At 38.0% G+C, this 26,590-nt stretch overlaps 1 protein-coding gene across 1 annotated transcript in view; it reads left to right on the top strand.

Moving 5' to 3' along the window:
• LOC306883984 (leucine-rich repeat-containing protein 1-like) overlaps positions 1-2,098 on the top strand; it is a 40,831-nt gene extending 38,733 nt beyond the window's left edge. Inside the window, exon 14 of the mRNA XM_079439568.1 lies at positions 687-2,098. Within this exon, the coding sequence (XP_079295694.1) occupies positions 687-845 (159 nt within the window). The 3' untranslated portion in view covers positions 846-2,098. The remainder of the gene's footprint in view (positions 1-686) is intronic.
• The last annotated feature ends 24,492 nt before the right edge of the window (positions 2,099-26,590 follow it).

The raw sequence follows: 26,590 nt of genomic DNA, 5'->3' as shown, positions 1-26,590 counted from the left end.
GCCATTTGCAATCCATATTAAGCGCCCGTGGCAATATTTCAATCATTAAACAGTGCGACAAAACATTGTAAAAACACTTAAAAGTGCCGTAATATATTTAAAACGGTAATATTAAAAGATCAGATTCAGTATTCAGCATATTAATGATGCATAGTTTACACAGGCAAGCAGTTGAGGCCGGAATATGAACGCAATCTGCTTCGTGTTTTCCTTCTAATGGTTTTCTATGGGAAGCCATTTAATGTGAAACTTTGCATATTGTGTTTATATTCTGGCTTCATCTTCTTGTCTGTACAAAATATACATCATCAATAAGGTGTTTACTGAATTTCGCCTTTTAATATTTGCGTTTTACTACACATTTCAAAAGCAGTTTGCTTTGTTGTGCGACGTGACCTCATCATGCTTTTCATCATCTTGTAAATTAAGTCTTGACTCGAGTTGATTTCTTCTGATTCCTCTATCAAGGAAAGTCGAGTCAAGTGCAATGCATTGTGGGACATGTAGTAGGAAAACTCCATGCCAAAAGGAAATGCTGTGACAAAAAACAAAAAGCCCTTCAGTGTGTCCCACCTCAACCTTCTTTTTTCAATCAGATACACATTTCATGGGTTCTTAAAATGCTCTGAAGGGTGCTATAACGAGAAATGTTGAATCGAAGGGTTCTTTTTCTTTCTGTTTCTCAGAGAACACTGTTGCGGCGGGCCACGCCACACCCCGGCGAGCTGAAGAACATGAAGAAGGTGGCCGAGAGCATCCGAAAGGACATGAACGCCGCCAAAGGCCTGGATTCCAACAAAAACGAGGTCAATAACGCTGTGGACCGAGTGACCACGTCTGTGTGACCGCTTTAACTCCAAGATGTCTCTTACCCCGTGTGTCTGTCCCCGAAGCCCCCGCAGAGCCATTCCTCACTGTTTTCTCCCAGGGGCTGACCACCCTTTTGCTCTCCTGGGACCACCAGAGCCCCTTTTCCAGCCCTGCTAACTTCATCTGTTCCCGCCCTGTGTCAGGGACGAGTCCTCACTACACGGTGCCTTCTTTTCTAAAGACCTCCAGAGCAATAACCGGCAAAGGAATGCCCGTTTTACTCTTCAAGTCCAGTGCTTCTCTTATGCTTTTCTTTGACACACAAAATAGGTAGTTGCACTACAAGTCTTAGCATAAATCTGTCAGAATCTATAATAGAGAAATATGAAATTTATATATATATGCGCTCTATTTTTTTATTTTCGAACACTGGGTGCATTTTCTTTCTTTTGGTGATACACGGAGCCCAGGCATTTTTGGACCTACTGATTTGAAAAATTATTGTATAGTTGCTTGTGAATATAAACACTTTTGTACGTGTGGCAGCTCAGGTGGTGTCAATTTTAGAAACAAACAAACAAAAAAATGTGCGTAGCCAGTTTCTTAATCGACCAACTTTCCCATCGCTTGGACTTAATTTTAGAATTAAAAGCATTCGAACAAAGTGATGGATTTTTAATGTCATACACAGTTAATTCTGATCTGAACATGAGGGGGCAGCTTTGTATTTCATTGTCAGGTTTTTCTTCGTTAACCCATGCAGTTTTTATTGTGTGTAAAGAACATGTTTTGTACTAAAAGTTAATGAAAAGGCTAATGTGGTTCAGGACCATGAGCTGAAACACTCCAGCATGAGGACCGAAGAGAGTGAAGGCTGTCCGACAGACCGGCGCTGATATTACTTAAGTAACCCGACTTCTGCTGCAGTTCAAATGTGCTTCCAGCTTCAATAAAACTCTTTTGTAATTAAGGCTAAGGGTAGCTAGTTATTATCTTTTGCTTTGGTTTAGGTGAGCAGTTTTTCACTCCAAGTGCCAGAATGCACTTTTGTAAGCAATGCTATCAATTTTATTTTAAATATATGTATATGGTACACTACGGACTTCATTTTACATTGTATGTTTTCATTTGTATTCCAAGACAGACATGGTTTTTAATGTTGATTTTTATCTTTTAATTATTTCTTGTAAATGAAGCTGCACAGAAAACAATCGTAAACGGGCGCTGTTTCTGGGCCAGTACGTTTATGATTTTAACCACTGAAATAATAAAATCATTTCATGAAAGCAAAGGTTACGATTCATTATTTATACAGAGATTTAATATTAATCACCATCATGCTATTAGAAACCTGAATTGTTTTTGTTTTTTTACATTTTCTATCAATGATTTATTATCTGAGGCTTCAGCCCATTGTTTGTCCACCCTTGCTTGTTTTCTCCCACTCAGTTACCTCACTATTTCCTCTGCTTGCGTGCGTGGCTCTTTTATTTCGCTGTATTATTTCACTCATACATTTTGTTGTGTTGAACATTTTGATTTTTATCAATAGATACCATTTCCATTCCAAAATTTAAATTGTACTATTAGACAACCAGTTCATACTGTTGCTGAAACTGCACATTATATACCGTATATAAATGGAGATGAATGGGCTCTACATATGGAACAAGATTGAGAAATTGGTCTATACTTTTACCCATTTAAAATGACATCGGTTCCTGGTGTTTATTTTGCTGATTCCATATTCCACATGCTCATATTTATGGAAACTTCTGTTCAGAAGGATGCATTACATTTACATTTAAAGGACATTGATAATGTTACAAATGACTTTATCTTTCGAATACATGGTGTTCTTTAAACTTTATTCATTGAAGAATTCTCACAAACACTACGACAGCTGTGCCGAACTTGTAGAGAAAAAAAAAATCACATTCAGGGAAAGTTTCATCACATCCTTTGTGTAACTCCTTCCAAAGGTATGATTGCAGGATATTTCTCACAGCTGAAGATTCATACATCCATAATACTCTTTTGATATTGTTTGTTGTTTGATCTCCCAGTTCTTTTGTCCATTCTACTCTTGTCGGCTTATTTGGGAAGCTATTCATTCGGTCTCTCTCAAAAAATAAATAAATAAAAGATTGCTCCATTTTACCCTCAAATAGTCACGCATAAATATAGAGGAAGATGCTTTTTTTTTTTTTTAAGAGCGGTGTGTATTTACTGCTAAACTCAACTTAATCTGTAAATAATTCTTACATATTTACAGGTCAAGTTTAGCAGGTAGAGGATGATTAAGAAATTAATAGAAAAATATGAATACATAAGATTCATGTCATTTTGATGCCATTTTAATTTTTTTAAATAATGTAAAATACTAAATCATATATTCTATGAATTTATTTAGACAAACTAGTTAATAACTCAGTAATTACTACTATATAACAGAACTTTATTAAATTCTTCCTGAATTGGAGTCATAATTTGATTATATGATTCCAACGGACATTACGATGAAGAATTTATATATTTGAAATGTGCCTCTAAGTTGTGTAATAATTAAATAATGAATATCTGAATTCTAATAATGATTAAATTAAAATAGTTAAGAGATTTATGTTTAAAATAATTAATTTATAAATGAGATTAAGATGAGATTTAGTGAGATCTATGGACAAGAAGAAAATTAAATGAGTTTAAAAATGGGTAAAATCATTAAGACTCCAGTCATATCAGCCTGAAAGTGGTTTTATTTTGCATGGAGTAGTTTGGCCTCTCATGGTAAAGACATCTAGGGCCTGCAAAATGCACACACACAGTGATGGATGTTCATATTTATTTATTTTTTAATTTTTTTAAATGATCCAGGTGTCTGGTGAAGTTATGTAGTTTTAACATCATGCACCAGATGATAGTGGTCTTCTGCAGAACCGCTGCACTGGAAATTAATACAGTACCTAACTGGAAACAAAAAAGTCAAAACATATATATATAGATACATATACATACACACACACATATATATAAAGTGTTAAATTGGCAATGTGTATTTTTTCAAAATCGATTATTACTGTTGCAGTTGGATGCATGATATATTAGATTTTAAGGAATTCATCATTCGGTTTATAAGACCATTCAGAAATGCAAGAACATGCTAAATAGTGGGAGTATGAACATAAGCTTATATTAACATAAGCTTCAACTGTACCATATAAAAAACATGTATCCTAGCTACATGCACTCAATTAGAAATTTCACAAATCCTAGAAAGCCTGTTTGAGTGCCCAGATGATTGTGCTTGTCATGTTTCTTCATCCACTTAATTAGTGAAGCAGCTGCAGCCTCAATAGAGCTTAACTGGCAAATAATGTTGAAGATTGAGTGCTTTCTGGTCCCTAAGGTAACCAGATCCTTTGGACAGTAGACAGAAACAAGTGATGTTTCTTAGAAAGGAAATTAAATAAATCAAAAGACCCCTCAAGGCTGGATGTTATGGTGATTTTATCAGAGGAAGGGGTGTTATAAAAGAAAAGCAATATAATAACGGCACCAAATTTAATTAGTTTACTTATGAATGATAATTGGAAATATATTCACAAGCAGATTGTCTCAGAAGGGTCACTCCAAATTATACACCCCCAACTGGATTACCATAACTACAATCCGAATTCCGGAAATGTTGGGACATTTTTTTAATTAAAATATTGGCTCAAGTTTTCATTTTATTCAATTCACAATAGAACATAGATAACATAAAAGTTTAAATGGAGAAATTTGACAATTTTCTGCACAAAATGAGCTCATTTCAAGTTTGATGCCTGCTACAGGTCTCAAAATAGTTGGGATGGGAGCATGTTTACCATGGTGTAGCATCTCCTCTTCTTTTCAAAACAGTTTGAAGACATCTGGGCATCTTGCCTGATATAGGTTTCCAGCTGCTGAAGAGTTTGTGGTCATCTTTGATGCATTTTTCGTTTAATGATGCGCCAAATGTTCTCTATAGGTGAAAGATCTGCACTGCAGGCAGGCCAATTCAGCACCAGGACTCTTCTACTACGAAGCCATGCTGTTGTAATAGCTGCAGTATGTGATTTTTGCATTGTCCTGCTGAAATACACAAGGCCTTCTCTGAAATAGATGTAGTCTGGAGGGGAGCATATGTTGCTCTAAAACCTTTATATACCTTTCAGCATTCATAGTGCCTTACAAAACATGCAAGCTTAACCAATAGGCAAGGTAAGCGGCCGTTTAGGGCCCCGGGGAATCAGGGGGCCCCGTCTGTTATTCGCGAAACATACTTGGCAAATGCACCAGTATGTATTTGTGTTATGGAGAGCGTCAAATGTTCACTCAACACTCAAAACAGCACGTTTTTGTCAGGTGCGGAGTTCTGCAAGCTTGTGAATCCTCTCATTATAACAACGTATAGATAAGATGTAAATAAGAGATTCATTGTGCAGAGAGTTTATTAACGGAACGTCGTGAGATCGCGGTGAACAGAAGTGAGTGACAGCTTTTAGTGATTATAGACGGAGCTCTTTTTGCACACATTCTAAGCTGTATAATACTGTCTCAGAACAGATATATTCACCTCAGTAAAGAGATTATTGTTTCAAGTCATGATTTTTCTTTGTCTTGATGTTTCAAAATGACTCTCTTGTGTGCTTTTCCTAGGCGGGCCAGCGTGAACTATAAATGCAAATTAACTATAAACTAAAAACGCATATAAATGCACGAATGCAATGACTGGAGATTTTTTAATAGATTACATTTTCGATTTGTTTCTTATGCCTTAAGAACACTTGGAATACGGAGCGAGTTGCATGGGATAATTTTTTATGACATTTTAATCCTTTTTGTAAAAAGATTGAAGAAGTTTACAATTCATTAAGTGGACAAGTACAAGCATTTTTTTAAACCCGATAGATCTCTCTCTCCACACAATCTACCTCCTCGCCTCACCCAGGTCCTTAAGCAGGTTGGCCTGGTGTGAAGACATCCACCGGCCTGACCTGCCGTCACATAAGCTTTACCCATCAAGGCCGACGTTTTTCTAACCAGCATGGTTGAAAGCCTCTGGGCCCCTTAGCATCGCCAAATATCCCTGCTCATTCAGCCCCATAATGTTCTAAAAAAAATTAAACCATGGGGCTGAAGAGTCGGTTGAATAGGGTTTATTTTGGGAAAAAATGGAAGGTGTGGTAAATTTATTGGCCTGTCAGGAAGCCAGAAATTAGACAAACTTTTAATTTCTGGCTTTCTGGCTGGCCAATCAATTTTTAACTTGGCCACAGCATGAGTAACAACCTCACCAACTCCTCATACGCGAGGGATTGTGCCTGTCCTAAACAGACGATGCAAAGTTTGTGTGCATCCCCACCCGTAATGTAACGGGGGCAGGGAGCAGGGACAATCTAAAGTGAAAGTGAAAAGTGAAAGTGAAGTGACGTGTGTCCAATTATGGAGACCCATACCTGGAATTTGTGCTCTGCATTTAACCCATCCAAGTGCACACACACAGTAGTGAACACACACACACACACACACACCGTGAACACACACCCAGAGCAGTGGGCAAGCATTTATGCTGTGGCGCCCGGGGAGCAGTTGGGGGTTCGGTGCCTTGCTCAAGGGCACCTCAGTCGTGGTATTGAGGGTCGAAGAGAGAGCTGGTTATTCACTCCCCCCACCTACAATCCCTTCCGGACCTGAGACTTTTTTAATGAGATATGTGCTCTTCAGTTTCAATCTTACAGTTTGTGTAAAGGTGACATTTTTAACAAGCAAACAGCTGTAAGTATTTCATCACTTCTGTTCCTGTCTCATATATAGGGGTGCAGAGCTGCTAAAACCGCTGTGAATAACAGCAGCCACGGCTGGCCCATTCCAGGTCTGCGCTGGGTCACAGGGAAGGACCGTCTGTCAGGATTCAACTTATTTCCTCTCTCTGGTGGACATGGCCGCAGCTCCAGCCCGGAGAAAGATACAGAGGAGATGGAAGAGCCGTCTGATGATGTAAGACCAGCATGTTTCTGTCTGTTTCAAAGGTACACTCTACCATCTTTGGCTTGAGCAAATGAAAAATTTACCATTATTAGCTCATCCTCATGTCATTACACACCATTATGCTGTCATTTTCTATGGAACATCTACTCCTTGACATTTTCCCCCAAAAATGTATGGGTACAGTACAAAGTGGGTTGCTCTCACAAACAAGCACTGTATGGCAGTACCTTGGTACAGTCGTCTTATAGTAATGCCATTGCACTGTACTTTGATATGTGACCCTGGAGCACAAAACCAGTCTTAAGTGTCAATTTTCCGAAATTGAGATTTATGCATAATCTGAAAGCTGAATAAATAAGCTTTCCATTGATGTATGGTTATTAGGATAGGACAATATTTGGCAGATACACAACTATTTGAAAATCTGGAATCTGAGGGTGCAAATAAATCAAAATATTGAGAAAATCACCTTTAAAGTTGTCCAAATGAAGTTCTTAGCAATGCATATTACTAATCAAATATGCAGTTTCATATATTTACGGTAATAAATTTACAAAATATCTTCATGGAGCATGATCTTAATATCCTAATGATTTTTGGCATAAAAGAAAAATTTATAATTTTGACCCATACAATGTATCTTTCGGCTATTGCTACAAATATACCCCAGCTACTTAAGACTGGTTTTGTGGTCCAGGGTCACATATATATTATGATACTCAGTGAATAACATATTCATTTACAATGGTATTTACATCAAAGACAAATGTAGAAATACCATGTCAATTTAAAATACTGTTTCTCCATCAGTACAGCTTAGGTCATTTCTCAGAGCTGAAGGGAGCAGGACGCAGACCTAAGCCTCAGTGGGGAGAAAATGGCCATGATAGGAAGCTTCAGAGATACAAAACTCAGCGCCTGGTGACCCATCTCCACCGAGACACGGCCCACGACCCAGAGTGCCACACCAGCTCGGAGAGGCTCAGCCATCCGACTGTTTCAGAGAGGCCCTGTTCCCAAAAATCAGTCATTTCACACGTGCCATTAAGAGTAAGAGTACAGACAGCTAATCAGCCACGAAGGCATCATGCACCTAGACATTTTGAGGAGGCATCAGTGACAGTTCTGGCGTTGATTCTCTGAGTCATGATATTCTAGTGGTGTAATTTTATAGTATGCAAAGGGGCCAGGATCAAATCCTGACATACTGAGAATGTTTATAATGAACAAAGCAAAACTGCAGCTGAACTCAATTACAGCCTGCATTTTCATTTATAGAAAACAGTGGAATTGACTTTTTGATAACAATGGCAAAAACTCAAGCCCAAATAAAAAGAACTGTTATTGCTCATAGGCGTTCACTGTAATAACTACTGCAATGTCTTCAAAAAACAATTATATTTTGAACTGAAGTCAGTACATACATTATTAAAGCCAATTCAAGATTATTAAGAATACGAATTGAGTCTTCCAGGTATCCTTTAGTTTATAGCATATAACTGGACACAGCAAAGGCTCAGCTTTGTATCTGCGATACAGACTCCATTGTGCCACATTTATCATTAAATGCTAAAATGATTCAGTTCTTCTAGAACCAAATATTATTGATTCCATTTTACCTACAGATGTAATAAAAGTGTGTTTTCTGATAGCCAGTCTCTTACCTTACCAAGCTCCTCACCTAATTTCTCCTGTATTCTACTAAATGCACATGATTTTGGTCCGTTCTGCACACACAGAAGTATAATTTACATGAAAATGTCACTGACAAAACTTTGTGGTGTGTATGTGAGCAATAAATTAATATTAACTTGAGATGGATTAAATAGGTATGCTGTTAAATGTAATGATTTTTACAATGATTTAATTTGACGTTTTGACGATTTCTATCTGTTCTGCATTATTAATAAAGATGGGATCAGGATCCCAAAGCTTGGCTGGATCTCAGGCTAACCTCCCAGATAACAGTATTGAACAGAATGAGAAAGAATGGGATAGAGATGCAGACGGGGAGGTGGCGGGATTGACAGGACTGAATTATTAGGCTCTTCCCAAACTTAACTGTTCGAATTTTTTACAGAGTGACATATGTAATATGTGTGATTCTGGTAGGCATTTTGATTTGTGTGAATTTATAATTATTAAAAACAGAACATACTCATGCTTGACAGAACTGCTTGCCTGGCATGCATATAATCAAATATGTGTACTATTACAGTTCATTTAGTGTCCTTTGTCTCGGATCTCTTGTAAAAGCAAGCAGAAAGAGCAGCTTAGAATTGCACATAATGTACTTTAGAGTGGCCTGAGGCTCTGAAAAATGAATGCACTTTTAAACTAAACTCAGTGGTTTCAACTAAATGACTTTGTAATTTATATGTCTGATTTACTTTAGACTCTGATTGTATTAGCATAAGGCGAGGTAGGTGATTCTGCCCTAATTCATTTTGTAATATAGCTCCACTGGGGTTTGACTCTTGGGGTGATGGTGTTTTCTGTCGCTCCAGCTGCAGATCAAAGTGAACGGACAGAGAGGAGGACTGGGAATTTGTATTGCAGGAGGGAAGGGCTCCTTGCCGTATAAAGAGAATGATGAGGTAGGCCTTATCTCCCTGTAGCTTCACCGCCTGAATCTCATTACACACTATTACTATACTCCTGTGGGTCTATTTACAATAAAATATACACATGGACTGGAATACTAACGTGCATCCAGTCAGCAATTCGACTGATGATATAAGTGTGCCTGATTTCCTTCCCCCGTAACTAGTCATTTCCTTCTGGGCACTGATTGATTTGTTTTCTTCGTGTCAGGGTATTTTCATCTCCAGAGTGTCTAAAGGCGGACCGGCGGAGAAGGCCGGGGTTCATGTTGGGGACAGAGTGTTGGAGGTAAATCATAATGTACATGTACTGTTTCACAATACATTCATTTACTGACTAATTGGGAAGCATGGGTACAACTGGGAATACTTGCCTTCAAAGATACAATTAATTTGTGTGTGTTTGTGTATGTTATTCCCTATGTTATGGCAATCAGAATAGCAAAATGTTTTTTGGTCCTCATGAGGAAACAAGCTTAAAAACCATCAAGAATTAAGCTTGAAACAAAGCTGTCATGTACATAATTTGGTTAGATTCTACCAAGTGACATGAATTTGAGCATTGTACTGCATATGTATGTCTCATGCTGCGTGACCTTATCAGAATGGATGCAGTTGTTTCTCTGATGGCCATTGGAGGGCATCATCACACAGATGCTGATGAAGAGTTTGTTGTGACCCCATGAGCTTTAAAGCAACAGGCAGCCAAGCAGCATTGTGGGGGAAAAGCATTTGGACATGCAAGTCACGCTTACAATTATAGTAATGTCATTGCATTAAAGAAAGACAGCACAAGCACATTTTTCAAACAAAATATTTCACAAAAAGAAGTTTGTTACATGTCAGTTTCTCTTATCCTAAGTTTATATGCAGTGACAGCTAGAAGTGAAAAGCCATTCATAGGTTTATTTCCCTTAAAAGTGTTAACATTGTGGCTCTGTGCTCCTTTCAACACACAATCCCAAACCATTCAGCGGTGAGTCTAGTGACTGTCCTGAGCTGTAACATCAAAGGCAGCAGACAAGGAAAGGAAAATAGATATAAGTCTATTTCATGCTGTTTAGGGCTCACTAAAATAGAGGTACTGGTAAAACATCTACTATAAAATATATTATTATTTATATGCTGCTTGCAAAGGGGGCCGACTGCTGACCAGCAAACCCTTGACCTACTGGGACAGCCTGTTTTTTTTTTCTACAATGCCAGATGAACAAATCTTTGGAAAACCTGTTTGAAAACACTAATTTTCTCTGCAATTTTGTTTGGTTACACTCATGGTGCGGAAATGACATCTTTCCCCTTGAAGATCGCAGGTCATTTCCTCACATAAATGGTTGGCATTTTCTAATTTCTTGGCTTTCACGTTTTTTCTGTCAGCATTCTGCCTCTTTCCTTCAAATCACTGCAGCTCATTTTTCATTTGTGGCACCAGGTCAATGGCCAAGACATGCAGGAGGTCAGCCACCATGAGGCTGTCAGCGTCCTGAGGAATGCTGGGAGCTGCATAAAGATGAAAGTGCTGCGGGAGAGATGCGTGCCTGTGGAGCCGTGGCTGCACGAGAGGTCTGACACCATGGAGACAGCAGACCCCCAGGTCAACCAAGAGTGGGATTTTACCATGAGCAATAACAGATCAAGTGGCCTACAATCCTCCACTGATCCCATGCTGGACTGCAGCCCAATGACCAACAGGACAGAAGCTACCGTCTGCAATGGAAATGGACCGGTAGGCTCTAGGTCAAGAGTGTCGAGATTGTAAAGATTTTAAAAAGGTCATATTATATGCCACAGGAGTAAAAGCAATCAAATGGTGAGAAATGCCTTTAGAAGTACTGGTAACACTTTAGAATAGGGAACACTTATTCACTATTAACTATGACTTTTCCCTCAATATATTCCTAATTTGCTGCTTGTTAATAGTTAGAAAGGTAGTTGTTAAGAATCAGAATCAGAAAGAGCTTTTATTGCCAAGTATGCTTGCGCATATTTGTTTTAGTGTCATAAGCTTCCAGTTCACAGAAACAACAATGACACACAGACAATTAAAAATAAGATGAGAATAATAATAAAAAATAAAAAAATACACATATGTAAATATAAATAAACAAAACATAAAAAAAAAATTAAACAAGTGATTGTATGTACAGTTAGAATGGGATAGAATAGAAGGAGATACAGGGATGTACAAGGATGGAGGTGGTAGCAAATAAATATAAGGTTATTGCACATTGTTATTGCATAATTGGGGAGGGGGGCAGTTTAGGTATTGGGTAGGATTAGGGATGTAGAATAAGGTTATGTAGAATAAGGCATTAATATATGCTTAATTACTACTAAAAGATGGCTAATATTCTAGTAATATGCATGCTAATAAGTAACTAGTTAAGAGACCCTAAAATAGTACTCATACCCATTATAATGCATTTTAAACAATTGTTATTAAAATGAATACAAATGGTTTCGGAACTGTAATGCTTATTTTCCAGTTTCCCTCCTGATCATTTTTATGTTATTTTACCAGATTGATCCAGTACAGGACTTACGGCTGACAAAAGACATGGAGACGTTCAAAAACAATGCCCTACAGGTTGTGAAAAATACCATGACGGTACGTGTGAAGGTTAGAATGTGTTTCTGTGAGGATGCATGAGTTTTAACAATGAAATCTCAGGAATGCTTTTTATCAATGTTCTGTTCTTCATTGAAATGCATACCTCTATACAAAAGATTCCTGAAAAAACATTCCTGTCCAGTGGTCCTTTTCTTATTGAGTCTTGGCGGAGAAAAGTCCAAAGCATACTACAAAGGACTCTCAGTAAAAAAAAAAAAAAAAACAGAAACAGAAATTGAGCATCTAAACAAATGCTGTCCAGGCTAACAATGAGCTAAATTTATTATCTGCATTTGTGCATGCAGAGAGGAAATTAATCTGATAAGAAATCAGATCTCATCTTGTTTTCCAGTACAAATGCAGTTGTGCTTCTCTGAATTTATATTGTTTTAAAGTCAGCATTAAACACAAGTTGCATTCGTCTTTTTTCCCCCCTATCATGACATATAGCCAAGTGATACGGCTTCTCAAATGAGAAAAATGTAGGGCAGGACTTGATTTTGTCCACTGGGAATTGATTGAAATGCTGGACTGTTGTCATTTGCTGTTTTGCTGCGATGTAAGTGACAGGTTGCTGGAGGGAAGGCCATATAAAAATAATGATGGGCACAGGTAAAGCATTTACAATAACTAATGCAATTTATAAAATAAGAATGGTCAATTTTGATTTCATGGTGGCTATAAGGATATTTAGTTCATTATTTGGATAAAAATGAATGACATAATTCACTGAAACTTTGATTTCAATGCTATTGTAATGCAGAGTGCCAACACTTTTGCGAGAGACATATAAGTTTTCCTCCCATCTTATATACAGTTAGATCCATATATATGGCACGATTTTCATTATTTCAGCTCTGTACACCACCAGAACAGAATTAAAAATAAAACAATCAAGATGAAATTGAAGTGCAGACTTATAAGCTTTAATTCAAGGGGTTGAACAAAAATATAAAAATCTTAGGAATTACAACCATTTTTATACACAGTCCCCCCATTTTTAGGGGCTCAAATGTAATTGAACAAACAAATATAATCATAAATAAAATGTTTTTAGTTTATATTTTGTTGAGAATCCTTTGCAGGCAATGACTGCATTAAGTCTGGAAATCATGGACATCAGCAGAAACTGAGTTTTGTCTTTTGTGATGCTTTGCCAGGCCTTTACTGCAGCTGACTTCAGTTATTGTTTATTTGTGGGTCTTTCTGCCTTTAGTTTTGTCTTCAGCAAGTGAAATGCATGGTCAGGTCAGTAGATTGACTTGGTCATTGCAGAATAAACCACTTTTTTACCTTCAAAAACTTCTGGGTTGCTTTTGCTGTGTGTTTTGGGTCATCGTCCATTTGTAATATGAAGCACCGTCCAATTATACTTTGTGCATTTGACACTTCGAATCTGGGCAGACAGTATATCTCTATACACTTCAGAATTCATTCGGCTGCTTCTGTCTTCTGTCACGTCATCACAAAAAACAGTAAACCAGTGCCACTGGAGGCCATGCAGCTCATGCATCACACTACCTCCACCATGTTTCCCAGATAATGTTGTGCGCTTTGATCATGAGCATGACCATGCTTTTTTCTTCCTGTCATTCTGGTGCAGGTTGATCTTAATTCCAGCGTTCAAAAGATGCTTTTCCAGAAGTGGTTTGGCTTTTTTTAGATGTTTTTTGGCAAAGTCTATTCTAGCCTTGTTTGCACCTTGTGGTGAACCCTCTGTATTTGCTCTGGTGAAGTCTTCTCTTGATTGCTGGATGTTGTGAAAGGGTTTTTCTTTACCATAGAAAGGATCCTTCGATCATCCACCACTGTTGTCCTTCGTGGACGTCCAGGTCTTTTTATGTTGCTGAGCTCACCAGTGCATTCTTTTTTTCTCAGAATGTACCAAACTGTTGATTTGGCCACTCCGAATGTTCCTGCTATCTCGCTCATGGATCTGTTTTGTTTTTGAAGCCTAACAATCATCTGTTTCTCTTGTATGGAGAGCTCTTTTGACTGCATGATGTGGGTTCACAGCAACAGCTTCCAAATGCAAATGGCACACAATCAACTCCAGACCTTTTACCTGCTTAACTGATGTAGAACTAATGAAGGAATAGCCCATATCTGTCCAAGAAATGGCTTTTGAGTCAAGTGAACCAAACATGATAACACAGAAAAGGTGATGTCTACCCCTATGTTTTGATGGTCAAGGATTACAATGATATACAACAACATAAACTGTTCAGGTGAAGAGTTAATGGTGAAATCAGCAATGAGCATCACAGTATCACAGCATTTACAAAAGTTCTTATTATGGCTATTATTTTTTTTTTCTTTGATTAACTAATATTTTATTCAATAGTACAATAAAAGGATGTTTTAATTAATTATTAATTTGTTACATTTAGCACTTTTCAGGGTACTTAAAGTGGAAGTGAAGCAGTCAGTTAATTTTACATTATTTAGTAAAGTGATTTCCCCTTTGATTAAAAAATATATAACAAACATGATTAATGTAACCATTTTAAAGAAAAAAAGTTTTTTTTGGTGCCGCCATCTTGCAGTACCACAGCGTGTGACATCACGGGGTTGGTTCGCTCCGATGGCCAGTATAGTAATATAAACATTTCTTTACATTTTTAACACACAAATGTTATTTTAACACACAAATAATCTGATTTTCACCATCATTTGGATGAATATTCAACATCAAAATGTCTATATGATAAGTTTGTGGTATCCCAATCTTACTTCGTGGCAATGCAATCTTACTTCCTCTTACATTTCACTGCTGGTCTTACATTTCACTGCTGGTTATCCTCTGTATAATTGTGTATGTGACGAATAAATCTTGAACATTGTTTTCATAATGCCAGGCGCAACTTGATGTAAACAAACAATACTTCATACAGTATGTTCACCTGCAAATACAATTAGCTTTCCTGCTGTTAACAGGCCGTAGTGTTTAATCACCTCTCTGAACGATTGGGGCATTGCTGCTTCTTCAGTAAAGTTTATCATTCTCACATGTTTTAAGCCTTGTCAGTTTAAATATTAAAGTGTTTAAGCCATTCAAGCACGAGACAGCACAAAATAGATTTCAATGCGGTACTTACACGCTGTGATAGACATTTTCTGAAATAGCTCTAAATGTGGAACTTGCGCATTGTGATAGATCATTTCTGTTCGTGCCGGTGGTGCCGCACACACACAAAAAGCCACAGCTCGGCTCGGACAGCATGTGAGTACCAAATTGAGCTTTCTTTCGCGCCTTCATCAGCAAATGCACACAAAAGCAAATCAGAATGACAGTCTTGAGGAGTATTCACGTAAACGAGTATTGTTTCCGATCCGCACTTTACCCCAAACCAGCAGGTTCACGACTTCTCCAATCCCTACAGCTCGGTCCCATCGCCGTATCGACTCAAATGCATAGGCAATTACACTTATTATGGACTCAACAGTGCTTTCAAGGTCATCGTCCTCCATTTAAAAACAAGCATTTTTTCAAAATGTGAAGAAATGCTTATATTACTATACTGGCCATCGGAGCGAACCAACCCCGTGATGTCACACGCTGTGGTACTGCAAGATGGCGTCGCCAAAAAAAACTTTTTTTCTTTAAAATGGTTACATTAATCATGTTTGTTATATATTTTTTAATCAAAGTGGAAATCACTTTACTAAATAATGTAAAATTAACTGACTGCTTCACTTCCACTTTAAAGCGCTTTACATGGAAGGGGGAATCTCAATCTGAACTGTGCAGCATCCACCTGGATGATGCGACAGCAGCCATATTGCGCCAGAATGCCCACCACACACCAGCTAAATATATAGTACAATAAAAGATTGTTTTCAAGAATACAATAATTTATTTCAGAGATACAAAAAATATAATCAAGTAAGTGTATTTTTCCTTACCTCTCAGGAAGAGTAATGTAGGCGGTAGTATGTTTCCAATACATTCTTGTTCTCTCTCAACAATGCTCTAACATCACACACAGACAGCAATGCAATCTTGCTAAACTGTGTCCTTTCTGCACCTCTTCTGCTGCACCTCTGTCATTTTCTCTGGGTCTCTGGAATTGTCAGTCAGCAGCGGTCAACAAGCTTCATTCTGGCCATTGCTTCTCAGTCTAGTCTTAGTATCTTGGGCTTGACTGAGGCCTGGATTCGTCCAGAAGACTCATCAACCACTGCTGTTCTCTCTAACAACTTCCCTTTCTCTCACACCCCCCGGCAGGTTGGAAGGGTACTGGTCTTCTCATTTCTAATAATTGGAAATACTCAACCCACTCTTCCCTATGCATTAAAATTATTTGGAGTTTCAGCTACTGAGTAGTTAAACTCTATATTCTAATGATTTATCACATTCCTGGTCATATATAATCCTTTATAGAGGAGCTTTATGGGCTGCTGTCCTCATGGCAGTCCACTTGTAGTCTTTGGTGACTTCGAAATCCATCTGGAGAAGCCTTACACTGCAGACTTCCACTTCCACTCCTAGCTTCATTCGATCTCAAATGGCTTACCACCACAAGCACTAACAAATCAGGCAACCAGCTTGACTTAATTTACACATGCAATTGTATCACAGACAACATTTGGTAAAACCTTTAGACATCTCTGCTCATTTCTTTATTATATTTAACCTATATATTACTACCTGTGTGCCACCAATTCCTCTACCAGTTACTTTTAGGCAAAACCTACGCTCCCTTTCACCCTTCCATCTTTTCCCTGTAGTGTCACCCTCTCTTCCATCACCCACTTATTTCTCATCTCTGGATGTAAATACAGCAAGTGACTCTTTATCATTCACTTTAACTTCATTGTGAAAGTGAGGCAAAGCAAACGCAAACCTATAGAGGTGCAAGTTGAAGGAAAAAATGTGATCTAATTGAAAGAACAACTGCACACTCACTTAAGCATAGACTATTTATTATGCTTAAGTGACTGTGCTGTTGTTCTCTTTCAATGAATCCACTTTAACTTAATTTCAAGAAAATATTTGTCTAGACAGGCCAGTGCATACTACCCCTTCTAACCTAAAAAGTTGCCCCGCATGTATCATCATCTTTACTGTATTTTTGCTGAGGAGTCTTTTGTGTGGCTCACCAATGTAATAGATTTCTCTAATATAAAAAATTAAGCATGCTTGACCAAATATTTTTGGGGAGAAGAATTTATTGAAGATGGTAGTGTATCAGTTCTTCAATAGCGATGTTAGCATGTCTTCCTTCAAACAATCTTAACCCTTGTATGAAACCTAGCTTCTCCCAAAGTTCTGACTGTGGGATATAATTGTATACCTGAAGACACAAGGGCTAGAAACAATACTGTTAGGACCTTCCCACTGGAGATCCTTCAATCTACAAGACGTTCCCGAGGAATGCTGTTCTTTTGTTATTCTAATAGAATGGACCATTTGGTTCTCACCTTTATAGACACAGTAACATTATTTCTTTCACAGAATGACTACTTGAACTTTAACCAATCAGGTTTCAGCAGCGGCCATTCAACTGAGACTGCTTTGCTGTGGTGACTGTAGCCCAGCAGATAGAGAAAGCTGATTCCAAATCATCACTTCTTATTCTGCTGTATCTATCTGCCACTTTTGATACTGTGAATCATCAGATTATCCTGTCTGCCATCACCGGATCTGCACTCCACTGGTTTGAATCCCATCTCACAGGTAGGTCTTTCAGGGTTTCCTGGGGAGGAGAGGTATCCAAAGAACATCAACTGGCCACAGCGATTCCTCGGGGATCAGTTCTTCACCATATACACTACATCACTGGGACCCATTACACAAGCACACGGTTTCTCCTACCAGATTCTACTATTGATGACACACAGCTCTATCATTACTTTCAACCAGACAATCCAATAGTAGCTGCATGGTCTCAGGCTGCCAGACAAACATCTTGGCATGGATAAAGGAACATCACCTGCAGTTCAACCTGGGAAAGACTGAGCTGCTTGTTTTCCCTGCCACTCCGACTCTACAGCATGATTTCCTCATCCTGCTGTCACGGTGTACACAGCAGGGAGGAACGAGGAACACGCAGACACGGATGTAAACTCAAATAACATATACTTTACTAAAACCATCAAGGTAGGACAAGGCAAGGCAGACACAGACATCAAACACCGGGGAGTAACGAGTAGACCAGACAAAATGGCACTACACAGACAGGACTATAAATACACTGGTAAATTAACGAACACGGCTGGACCAGAATAAACTACTAATGACATGACAAGGACAGGAAACAAACCAAATATGGGCACAAGAGGCAGGAACACATGACACACACACAACAGTTCCCTTACACCTGCTAGGTTCATCAAAATTATTCTTTGGTGACCAACTAACCTTCAAAGGACCATATTATAAAGACAGCTCGATCATGCATGTTTGCATTGCATAACATCAGGAGGATCAGGCCCTTCCAAACAGAGCATGCTGAACAACTTCTTGCCCAGGCCCTTGTCATTTCTAGGTTGGACTATTGCAGTGCTCTTCTAGCTGGGCTTCCATCATGTGCAATCAAACCTCAACAAATGTTTCAGAATGCAGTGGCACGTCTGGTCTTCCATGAGCCCAAAATGGCCCACTTCACTCCTCTATTTATCTCCCTGCACTGGCTACTGGTTGTGGCTCGCATAAATTTCAAGACATTGATGTTTGTGTACAGAACAGGCACAGGCTCCACACCCTCCTGCTTCCTCCTCACGAATCTACATCCCCTCCAGAACCCTCCACAAGTAAGTGATGCCTTGTGGTAACATAACAGAGAGACATTTTCGTTCACCTTTCCCGGCTGGTGAAATGATCTTCCCACAATCGCAGTAATTAACAGAACACCTGATATGTTATCTGAGAGCAACACTAATTTAATCCTATACCCGACCCATTTGACATAAAAACTGCAACCTGAACCAAACCTGCATTAAATCTCCTACTTGAGGTAGAAAAAACTAATTTATTAAAACTTTTATTCAAATTATGAATAGATTAAATACAGAAAGCAAGCAAAGAGCGCCCCCTTTAATATAATCAGTACAGCTGTCAATCAGTGGCAGCCCGATTGGCTACATTGCTCAGCGTGTACTGGACCGGGTCGAAATAGTCTTGGTTATTGGACCCGCAACCCTCCTGTGCTTGTCACTGTCCGGCCCGCACCCGCACCACACCCTACACATAAACATTATTCCACCTGCTACATCAAATATTAGTGGTTCACCTGCGGGTACTCGCCCGCATGCAGGACTCTGGCTTCCCCCTTGTGGACAACATAATAGACAACTCTGGTCCCAGAGAGTGATTGTAAATTAAATTTACACAAAATATGTTTGAAATTTCATCCTGCATCTTCTGAAATTTCATTGTAATCCTTCTCATGAAGTCACTAAATTAATCATTAACTGTTCACCTGATTGCATTGCTGTCGGGGTGTGATGTTAGAGCGTTGTTGAAAGAGAACAAGAATGTATTGGAAATACACTTACCTGAGATGATTTTTTAATATACATATATATATATATATATATATAAATATATCTTTGAAATATATGATAGCATTCTTGAAAAAAATCTTTTAATGTATTATTGAATAAAATTTAATTAATTATCAAAGAAAGAAAAAATGAATAGCCATAATAAGAACTTTTGTAAATGCTGTGATACTGTGATGCTCATTGCTGATTTCATTTTCATTTCAATCAGCTCATTGCTGATTTTTTTTTAAGTCGTTGTATATGGTATCATTGTAATCCTACACCATCAAAACATAGGGGTAGACATCACCTTTTCTGTGTTATCATGTTTGATTCAGGAGATATGACACAAAATACATCATTTGGTTATGGCGGAAAGTAAATGGCAACCATGAGATGTTTTTGTGATGGCTCCATTTCTGAAAATGTTTAGGGCTGCAAACTATACAAGTGTACCAAATTTCATGCTTTTATGAAAAAGTGAAAAAAAAATGTTCACATATCACTTGGACTATCAATAGAACCACTTCCTTTGTATGGAATTGTTGGTGTGGAGATCTTATCTTTTTAAGTCTGTCTGGGATTAATTGAAAGTACATTAAATGCATAAGAACTATGACAACTAGATTCGCTTGCAGAAATGTATCTGCTATGCAGTTTAAAGACAGAGGGTGCTCATACCAAATGCTGATTTGATTTAGTTAACTGAAAAGTAGAAAAACAGAAATAGAAAATGCCACCTAATAAGTGCTTAAAAGGGCATCTCATAGCCATAGCAGTAAAGATGAAACTAAATAAGCGGCTAATTTGAAATGCCAGTTCCTGACAGCTCTGAAATTGCTGACTTCTTTCCCCCCTCTCTTCTCAATTCAATGTGACCCTTTGACAGATACCTCGGATTATTCTGACTCACCCCTCTACCTCAGATGAGGAAGTGGAGCCCCTGACGCAGGGCCCAGATGATGAAGATTTTGATTCTGACTTCAGCGACTCAGACAGTCACATTTATTCTGACTGCTTGCACAGAGCTTTCTATCCTCTGTGAAAGAAAGAGAAGCACACGGACTCCAGGTTATTCATCTCTTTTCATGCTTTAGTGTCATTTCATTTGAATTTAAATTACCCTAATAAACTGTATCCCTTTCATATAACACATTTTTTTTATTTTTTTATTTTTGATGTACCGAGATAATTATACTTAACAAAGAGCATGTGGTTATTAGCATGGCATAAGCAGGTCCAGGATGTGGCTTTATTCATCCACAGAAGTAAACAAGCTATAGATCTCAGATTTGCATGGAAGAGAGGCACTGGGGTGTGATTCGTTATATTTACACAACACAACAGCACAAATAGTCACTGTCACCTGAAACTGAAAAACCGAGATGAACTTAATTTAACTGTAGATTTCTATCAGGTAGCTGCCAGACTCCAGTCAATTTTCCAGATAATTTTTGTGCTTTACAAAGATAACAAATGTGTTCTTTTTTCCAGAAAATAAGTTCTCGGACAAGGATTAATACCCTCTCTCTCTTTGTGAATTCAGATGTGCCTGTGTCCTTCGGGTTAAGTGAAATTGTTCTGGCTGTGGTCCACAATCGCCGGAGCAGAAAATGAGTGACGTGGGATCGATACTTCAGGCAAAGTCCACAGTAACAGGATGCTTGCGCCAATAAAAATTCTGAACTGTTTAGAACACCATTGTGTGACGGCGATATAGAGAGAGTGGAAAGTAAAAAGATAATATTTTTCTAAAATGTTGCTTCTTTAAATTTTACACGCTCTTAAATAGAACTTACTTGCTTTGTGTATGCTTCATTTAAATGTTTTCACTTGCATCATTTATAAGTTGCCAAAAATTAAATAAAATGTAAAAATGTGATTGTGGCGGTCAGGTGTGTAATGGTATGAATAATATCTCTGAAGCGTAGAGCTGTTGTGAATATTTTGATGTGGATATCCAGCCTAGCAGCACAGGAGGCTCCTGAACCACTGAACCATGGTGATCTATGAAGACCACTGAGAGATTACAGACTTGTTGAATACTGTTTGATTGTATTTAATAGTCCAGCATTATACAGTAGGAAATAGAATTTTGATTTGTTCTATGAGGGTAAGGGGTCCTTGTTTAAGAAAAAAACCTCCTGCTTACATGAATACAAGGGGAAACTCATAAATAGATATTTTCTGAAACATGCAGTAAGTGAGGTTTCCTCAATGAATTCCAAGTTTATTTATGTTATAAAATTAAATTATATTATTATTTTTTTACAGTAAGTTTTTTCTTAGTACAATTAAACAATACTATTTTACACCCTTGTAAAGGTGATCCCACCTGTGATTCCTATCTTTGTTTTTATTACACTAAAACCATAAAAATGTCTTTATTTGAAATAGAATAAGCATTACTTGAAAGAAGAAAAAACTTAAAACTTCACATTTCATTTACTTTTAAGTCACTAAAATAACTAAAACTTCATAAAAACTATAGACACACACTCACACACGCACACACATATATATATATTCTACATTCATTACATGCAAAGTAAAACATTTCAAAAGTTTTTTGTTTTAATTTTTATGATTAGAGCTTACAGCTCATGAAAGTCAAAAATCCAGTCTCTCAAAATATTAATGTAAATGTAAAATATTTACTTGTAACGGTATGTTTGTTGTGCTACCTGGTTAATTAAGCCACTATTGTATATGAGAAAAAAAGTTTTATTTTTGGGGTGAAACCATGACTGGTCATGTTTCCATTAATTTATGTATATATAAAAAGTTTATCTATGTGCTTACTACAAGAGTCTATGCAGAACTACTTTCATATTATGTCATATGGGAGTGAAGTGTTATCTCCTCACATTTAAACCCACTGTCTGTGTGGGTCATGGCAATGGCAATGGCAAATTTATTTATATAGCACTATTAATTACAACCCATGGTTGTCCAATGTGCGTTACAGCAAAGGAAAAATAGGAAACTAATAAAACTAATAAAAACACAAAAACATACACAACGTGCAATAAAAACAATAAAATGTAAGGCAAGAAAGTATTAATACACATAAGTCTTATCAAACAGATACGTTTTTAGGCTAGACTTAAAAACAGATACAGAGGGAGCAAGTCTGATTGTGACAGGTAATTAATTCCAGAGTCTGGGGGCAACTACAGGAAATGCACAGTCACCTCTACACTTATATTTCGAACTTGGAATGAACAACTGTCTCTGGTTAGACGACTGAAGTGATCTACTGGAAATGTAGATCTATTTTAAAATCAGTTCTGTAGCGCACAGGCAACCAGTGAAGAGAGCGTAAAATTGGCGTGATGTGGTCCCGTTTTCGAGTACCTGTGAGCTGTCTGGCTGCTGCATTTTGAACTAACTGTAATCAGGAAAGAGCTGATTGGCTAATCCCAAAATATAGAGAATTACAGTAATCCAGCCTGGAAGATATAAAGGCATGGATTACTTTTTCTAAGTTTTTGAAGGAGAGAAATTACTTTACTTTTGATAATAAATAATTACTTTACTTATCTGCTAATCAAATTTCAAAGACTCATCAAAGACAACACCCAGGTTTTTCACCGATGTCTTCCCACAAGAAGACAGCCCACCAAGATTTGTTTAGGGATTATGAATTGAATCTGACGAACCAAAAACTACTAATTCCGTTTTACTTTCATTAAAATTCAGAAAGTTTAGAGACAACCAGGACTTTACATCTGACAAGCAAGCCATGAGAGTGTCCAAACCATCTGAATTACGTTTCAAGGGCAAATAAACTTGGGTGTCATCAGTGTAGCAATGGAATGACAGCCCATACTTCCTGAAAATAGAATCAAGTGGGAGCATGTATATTGAAAAAAGAATGGGAGCCAAAATGGATCCCTGCGGAACCCCACATGATAAAAATGCATCACTAGAAAAGATATCTCCAAAATTTACTGAAAACCTTCGATTAGAAAAATAAGATTTAAACCAATTTAAGGCAGTACCCTTTATACCTGCGCATTGCTCCAACCGAGCAATAAGAACATTGTGATCGATCGTATCAAATGCAGCGGTCAAATCTAGGAGCACAAGCACAGCATATTTACCAGAATCACAGATTACTAAAATATCATTTAAGACTTTCAACAATGCAGTCTCAGTAGAGTAATGTTTTTTAAAACCAGATTGAAATATTTCAAAAATCATATTGTCATCTAGAAAACCCTGCAATTGCTAAAGGACAATTTTCTCCAAGATTTTAGCGATAAATGACAAATTTGAGATAGGTCTAAAGTTGGCTAACACTGTGGGGTCTAAGTTCTGGTTTTTAAGCAGGGGGTGGACTGTTGCATGTTTTAACAAGTCAGGTACAATACCAGTTTCTAAGCAGCGATTAATCATAATCAAGAGATGAGGCCCAACTACATCAAAAACTTGTTTAAGAAAGTATGGAGGAAAAATATCAATACAAGAGCCAGAAGGCTTCAGCTGATCCACTATTTCTTGAAGATGAGTGCCAGAAATGGGTTTAAAATTACTAAAAACAGCACTACAAACAGGGGGAAGAGAGGAATCGAAGGAAGAGGGAGTTATCCCCAGTCTACGATCTCTTATCTTATTGACCAAAAAATTAAGAAAAGCTTCACACATAAATGGAGACATTTCAGGAAACAAACACACAGAGGGGTTCATAGTAGAATTGATGATAGTGAAAAGTGTTTTCGGCCTGTAACAGTTTTTAGCAATGATTTCTAAAAAATATCTTGATTTTGCTGCTGTGACCGCTTTCTGGTATTGCAATAGCGAATCACTTAATATTTCAAAAGAGATCTGGAGTTTGTCTTTTTTCCATTTGCGCTCTGCTCTTCTACAACACTTCCTAGGGTCTCATCTATCCAGGGCTCTGACCTAGGTTTTTGTTGTGAGGTTTTTAAAGGTACCACAGAGTCTAAGACATTAGCAGAGATAGAATTAAACCTGGATAGGAGCTCCTCAGCACTCAAATCTGTTTGAGAATCATCCAGGGATAGAGTGGCTTCACAGAAAGCTAGGGAAAAAGCATTTTTGGTAGTAGAATTAGCCGGGACTGGCGAGCAGATGAAGTACAATTAGAAACATTTAAAACACAAGGAATCATAAACATGACAGTCTTGTGGTCAGAGAAACCATTTTCACACACCTCAAGGTCACAGAGATAAAAGCCATGCGATAATACTAAGTCAAGTGTATGTCTGTGCTGATGGGTAGGGACATTGACCTATAGAACTATATCAAAAGCATGTAATAAATTGATAAAATAGCTAAACGGTCATCGGTGAAGCAAACATGAACACTGAAGTCTCCCAGAATTAAAATTTTATCATATTTTGGTATAAATCCCCCCAGTAAATCTGCAAAATCAGGTAAAAAGTCCTTGTTGTATTTTGGAGGACGGTAAATCACTGCTATGCGGAAAGGATCAGAAAGTTCCAGAGCAAATAACTGCAATTCAAAACTGCTGTATTCATTAAAAGGGACAGAGTGACAGGAAAAAGTATCTTTATAGATGGAGGCCAAGCCTCCACCCTTGCCTGTAGTACGAGGAGAATTGAAGAATGAACAGTTTGTTGGTAGGAGTTCAGAAAATGGGCTTAAGTCCCCAGTCGTGAGCCAAGTTTCAGTAAGAAATACGAAATCCAAATCGCGGGAAGAGATAAAATCATTAATAATAAAAGTCTTGTTTACCACTGATCTGGTGTTGATCAAGGCCATCTTTAGCCGTAGGGGGTTATAGCTGGACTCCACTGACTGAATTGCCCGCGGTAACACGAAAGCGGGGAGAGCAATGACCCACGCATGAACCTGCGGCAGTCGGAAACAAAGGAATAATCCACTCTCGTACTGGTTCCAGAGAGTGCCAGTGAATGAAACGATTCCTGTACAAGCCTTCCGCATTGAGGCCCAGTGAAGATTGAACCTCCCGCTGGTGCGCCAGGAAAAGCTTCAGCTTAACAGCTAGTCCACCCCGTTTGCCGCGTCGTCTCCTGCGCTTTCTCGCCGGAAGGGAGCAAGGCCAACGGCGAAGACAATCAGGAATGGACATCAGTAGAGGTGGGGGAACGTAAAGAGATAAACGGTCATATGTCAGTACCAGCGAAGTGCCTTTTGTCGAATAAAACATTACAAATAAAATAAACAAACTCAACACCACAGGCACGCCATATACAGTACCATACACATACGACCAAGTGCTCTGCATTTAACCCATCCAAAGTGCACACACACACAGCAGCGAACACACACCCAGAGCAGTGCCATTTATGCTGCAGGGCCCGGGGAGCAGTTGGGGGTTCGGTGCCTTGCTCAAGTGCACCTCAGTCGTGGTATCAAGGATGGAGAGAGCGCTGTACATTCACTCCCCCCACCTACAATTTCTGCCGGACCTGAGACTCGAACAGAGGTGGGTTGAGTACCCAAAAACTGTACTCAAGTAAAAGTAAAAGTACTTCTAGAAATATTTACTCAAGTAAAAGTAAAAGTAATAGTCTGAATAGTTACTTGAGTAAGAGTAAAAAAGTACCGGATAAAAAAAACTACTCAAGTAGTTAGTTACTAGTTACTTTGGATCATATAGGTACTGAATATAGTCTATTTTTATTTAGATATATAGATTACATTTACGTAATGTGTATGTGTATACACACACACACACACACACACACACACACACTGCCGTTCAAAATATATACATATATATATTTTAATGTAATTTATTTCAGTGATGCAAATCAGAATTTTCATCAGCCTTTACCCCAGTCTTCAGTCACATAATCCTTCAGAAATCATGTTGATTTATTATCAGTGCTGCTCTTTTTAGCTTTCTATTCATCAAAGAATACTGAACAAAATGTCACAGGTTCCAAAAAATATTAAGCAGCAAAACTGTTTCCAACACTGGTAATAAATAGATATGTTATAATGATTTCTGAAGGATCATATGACTCCGAAAACTGGAGTAACAGCTGATGAAAATTCTGATTTGCATCACTGAATTAAATTATATTTTAAAGTGTATTGACTCAGTGCA

The sequence above is a fragment of the Barbus barbus genome, assembly GCF_936440315.1.
Source record: "Barbus barbus genome assembly, chromosome: 18".
In the NCBI taxonomy this organism is placed as follows: Eukaryota; Metazoa; Chordata; class Actinopteri; order Cypriniformes; family Cyprinidae; genus Barbus; species Barbus barbus.
Note: the sequence above shows the minus strand (reverse complement) of the source record. Positions and strands in the feature narration are given on the sequence as shown.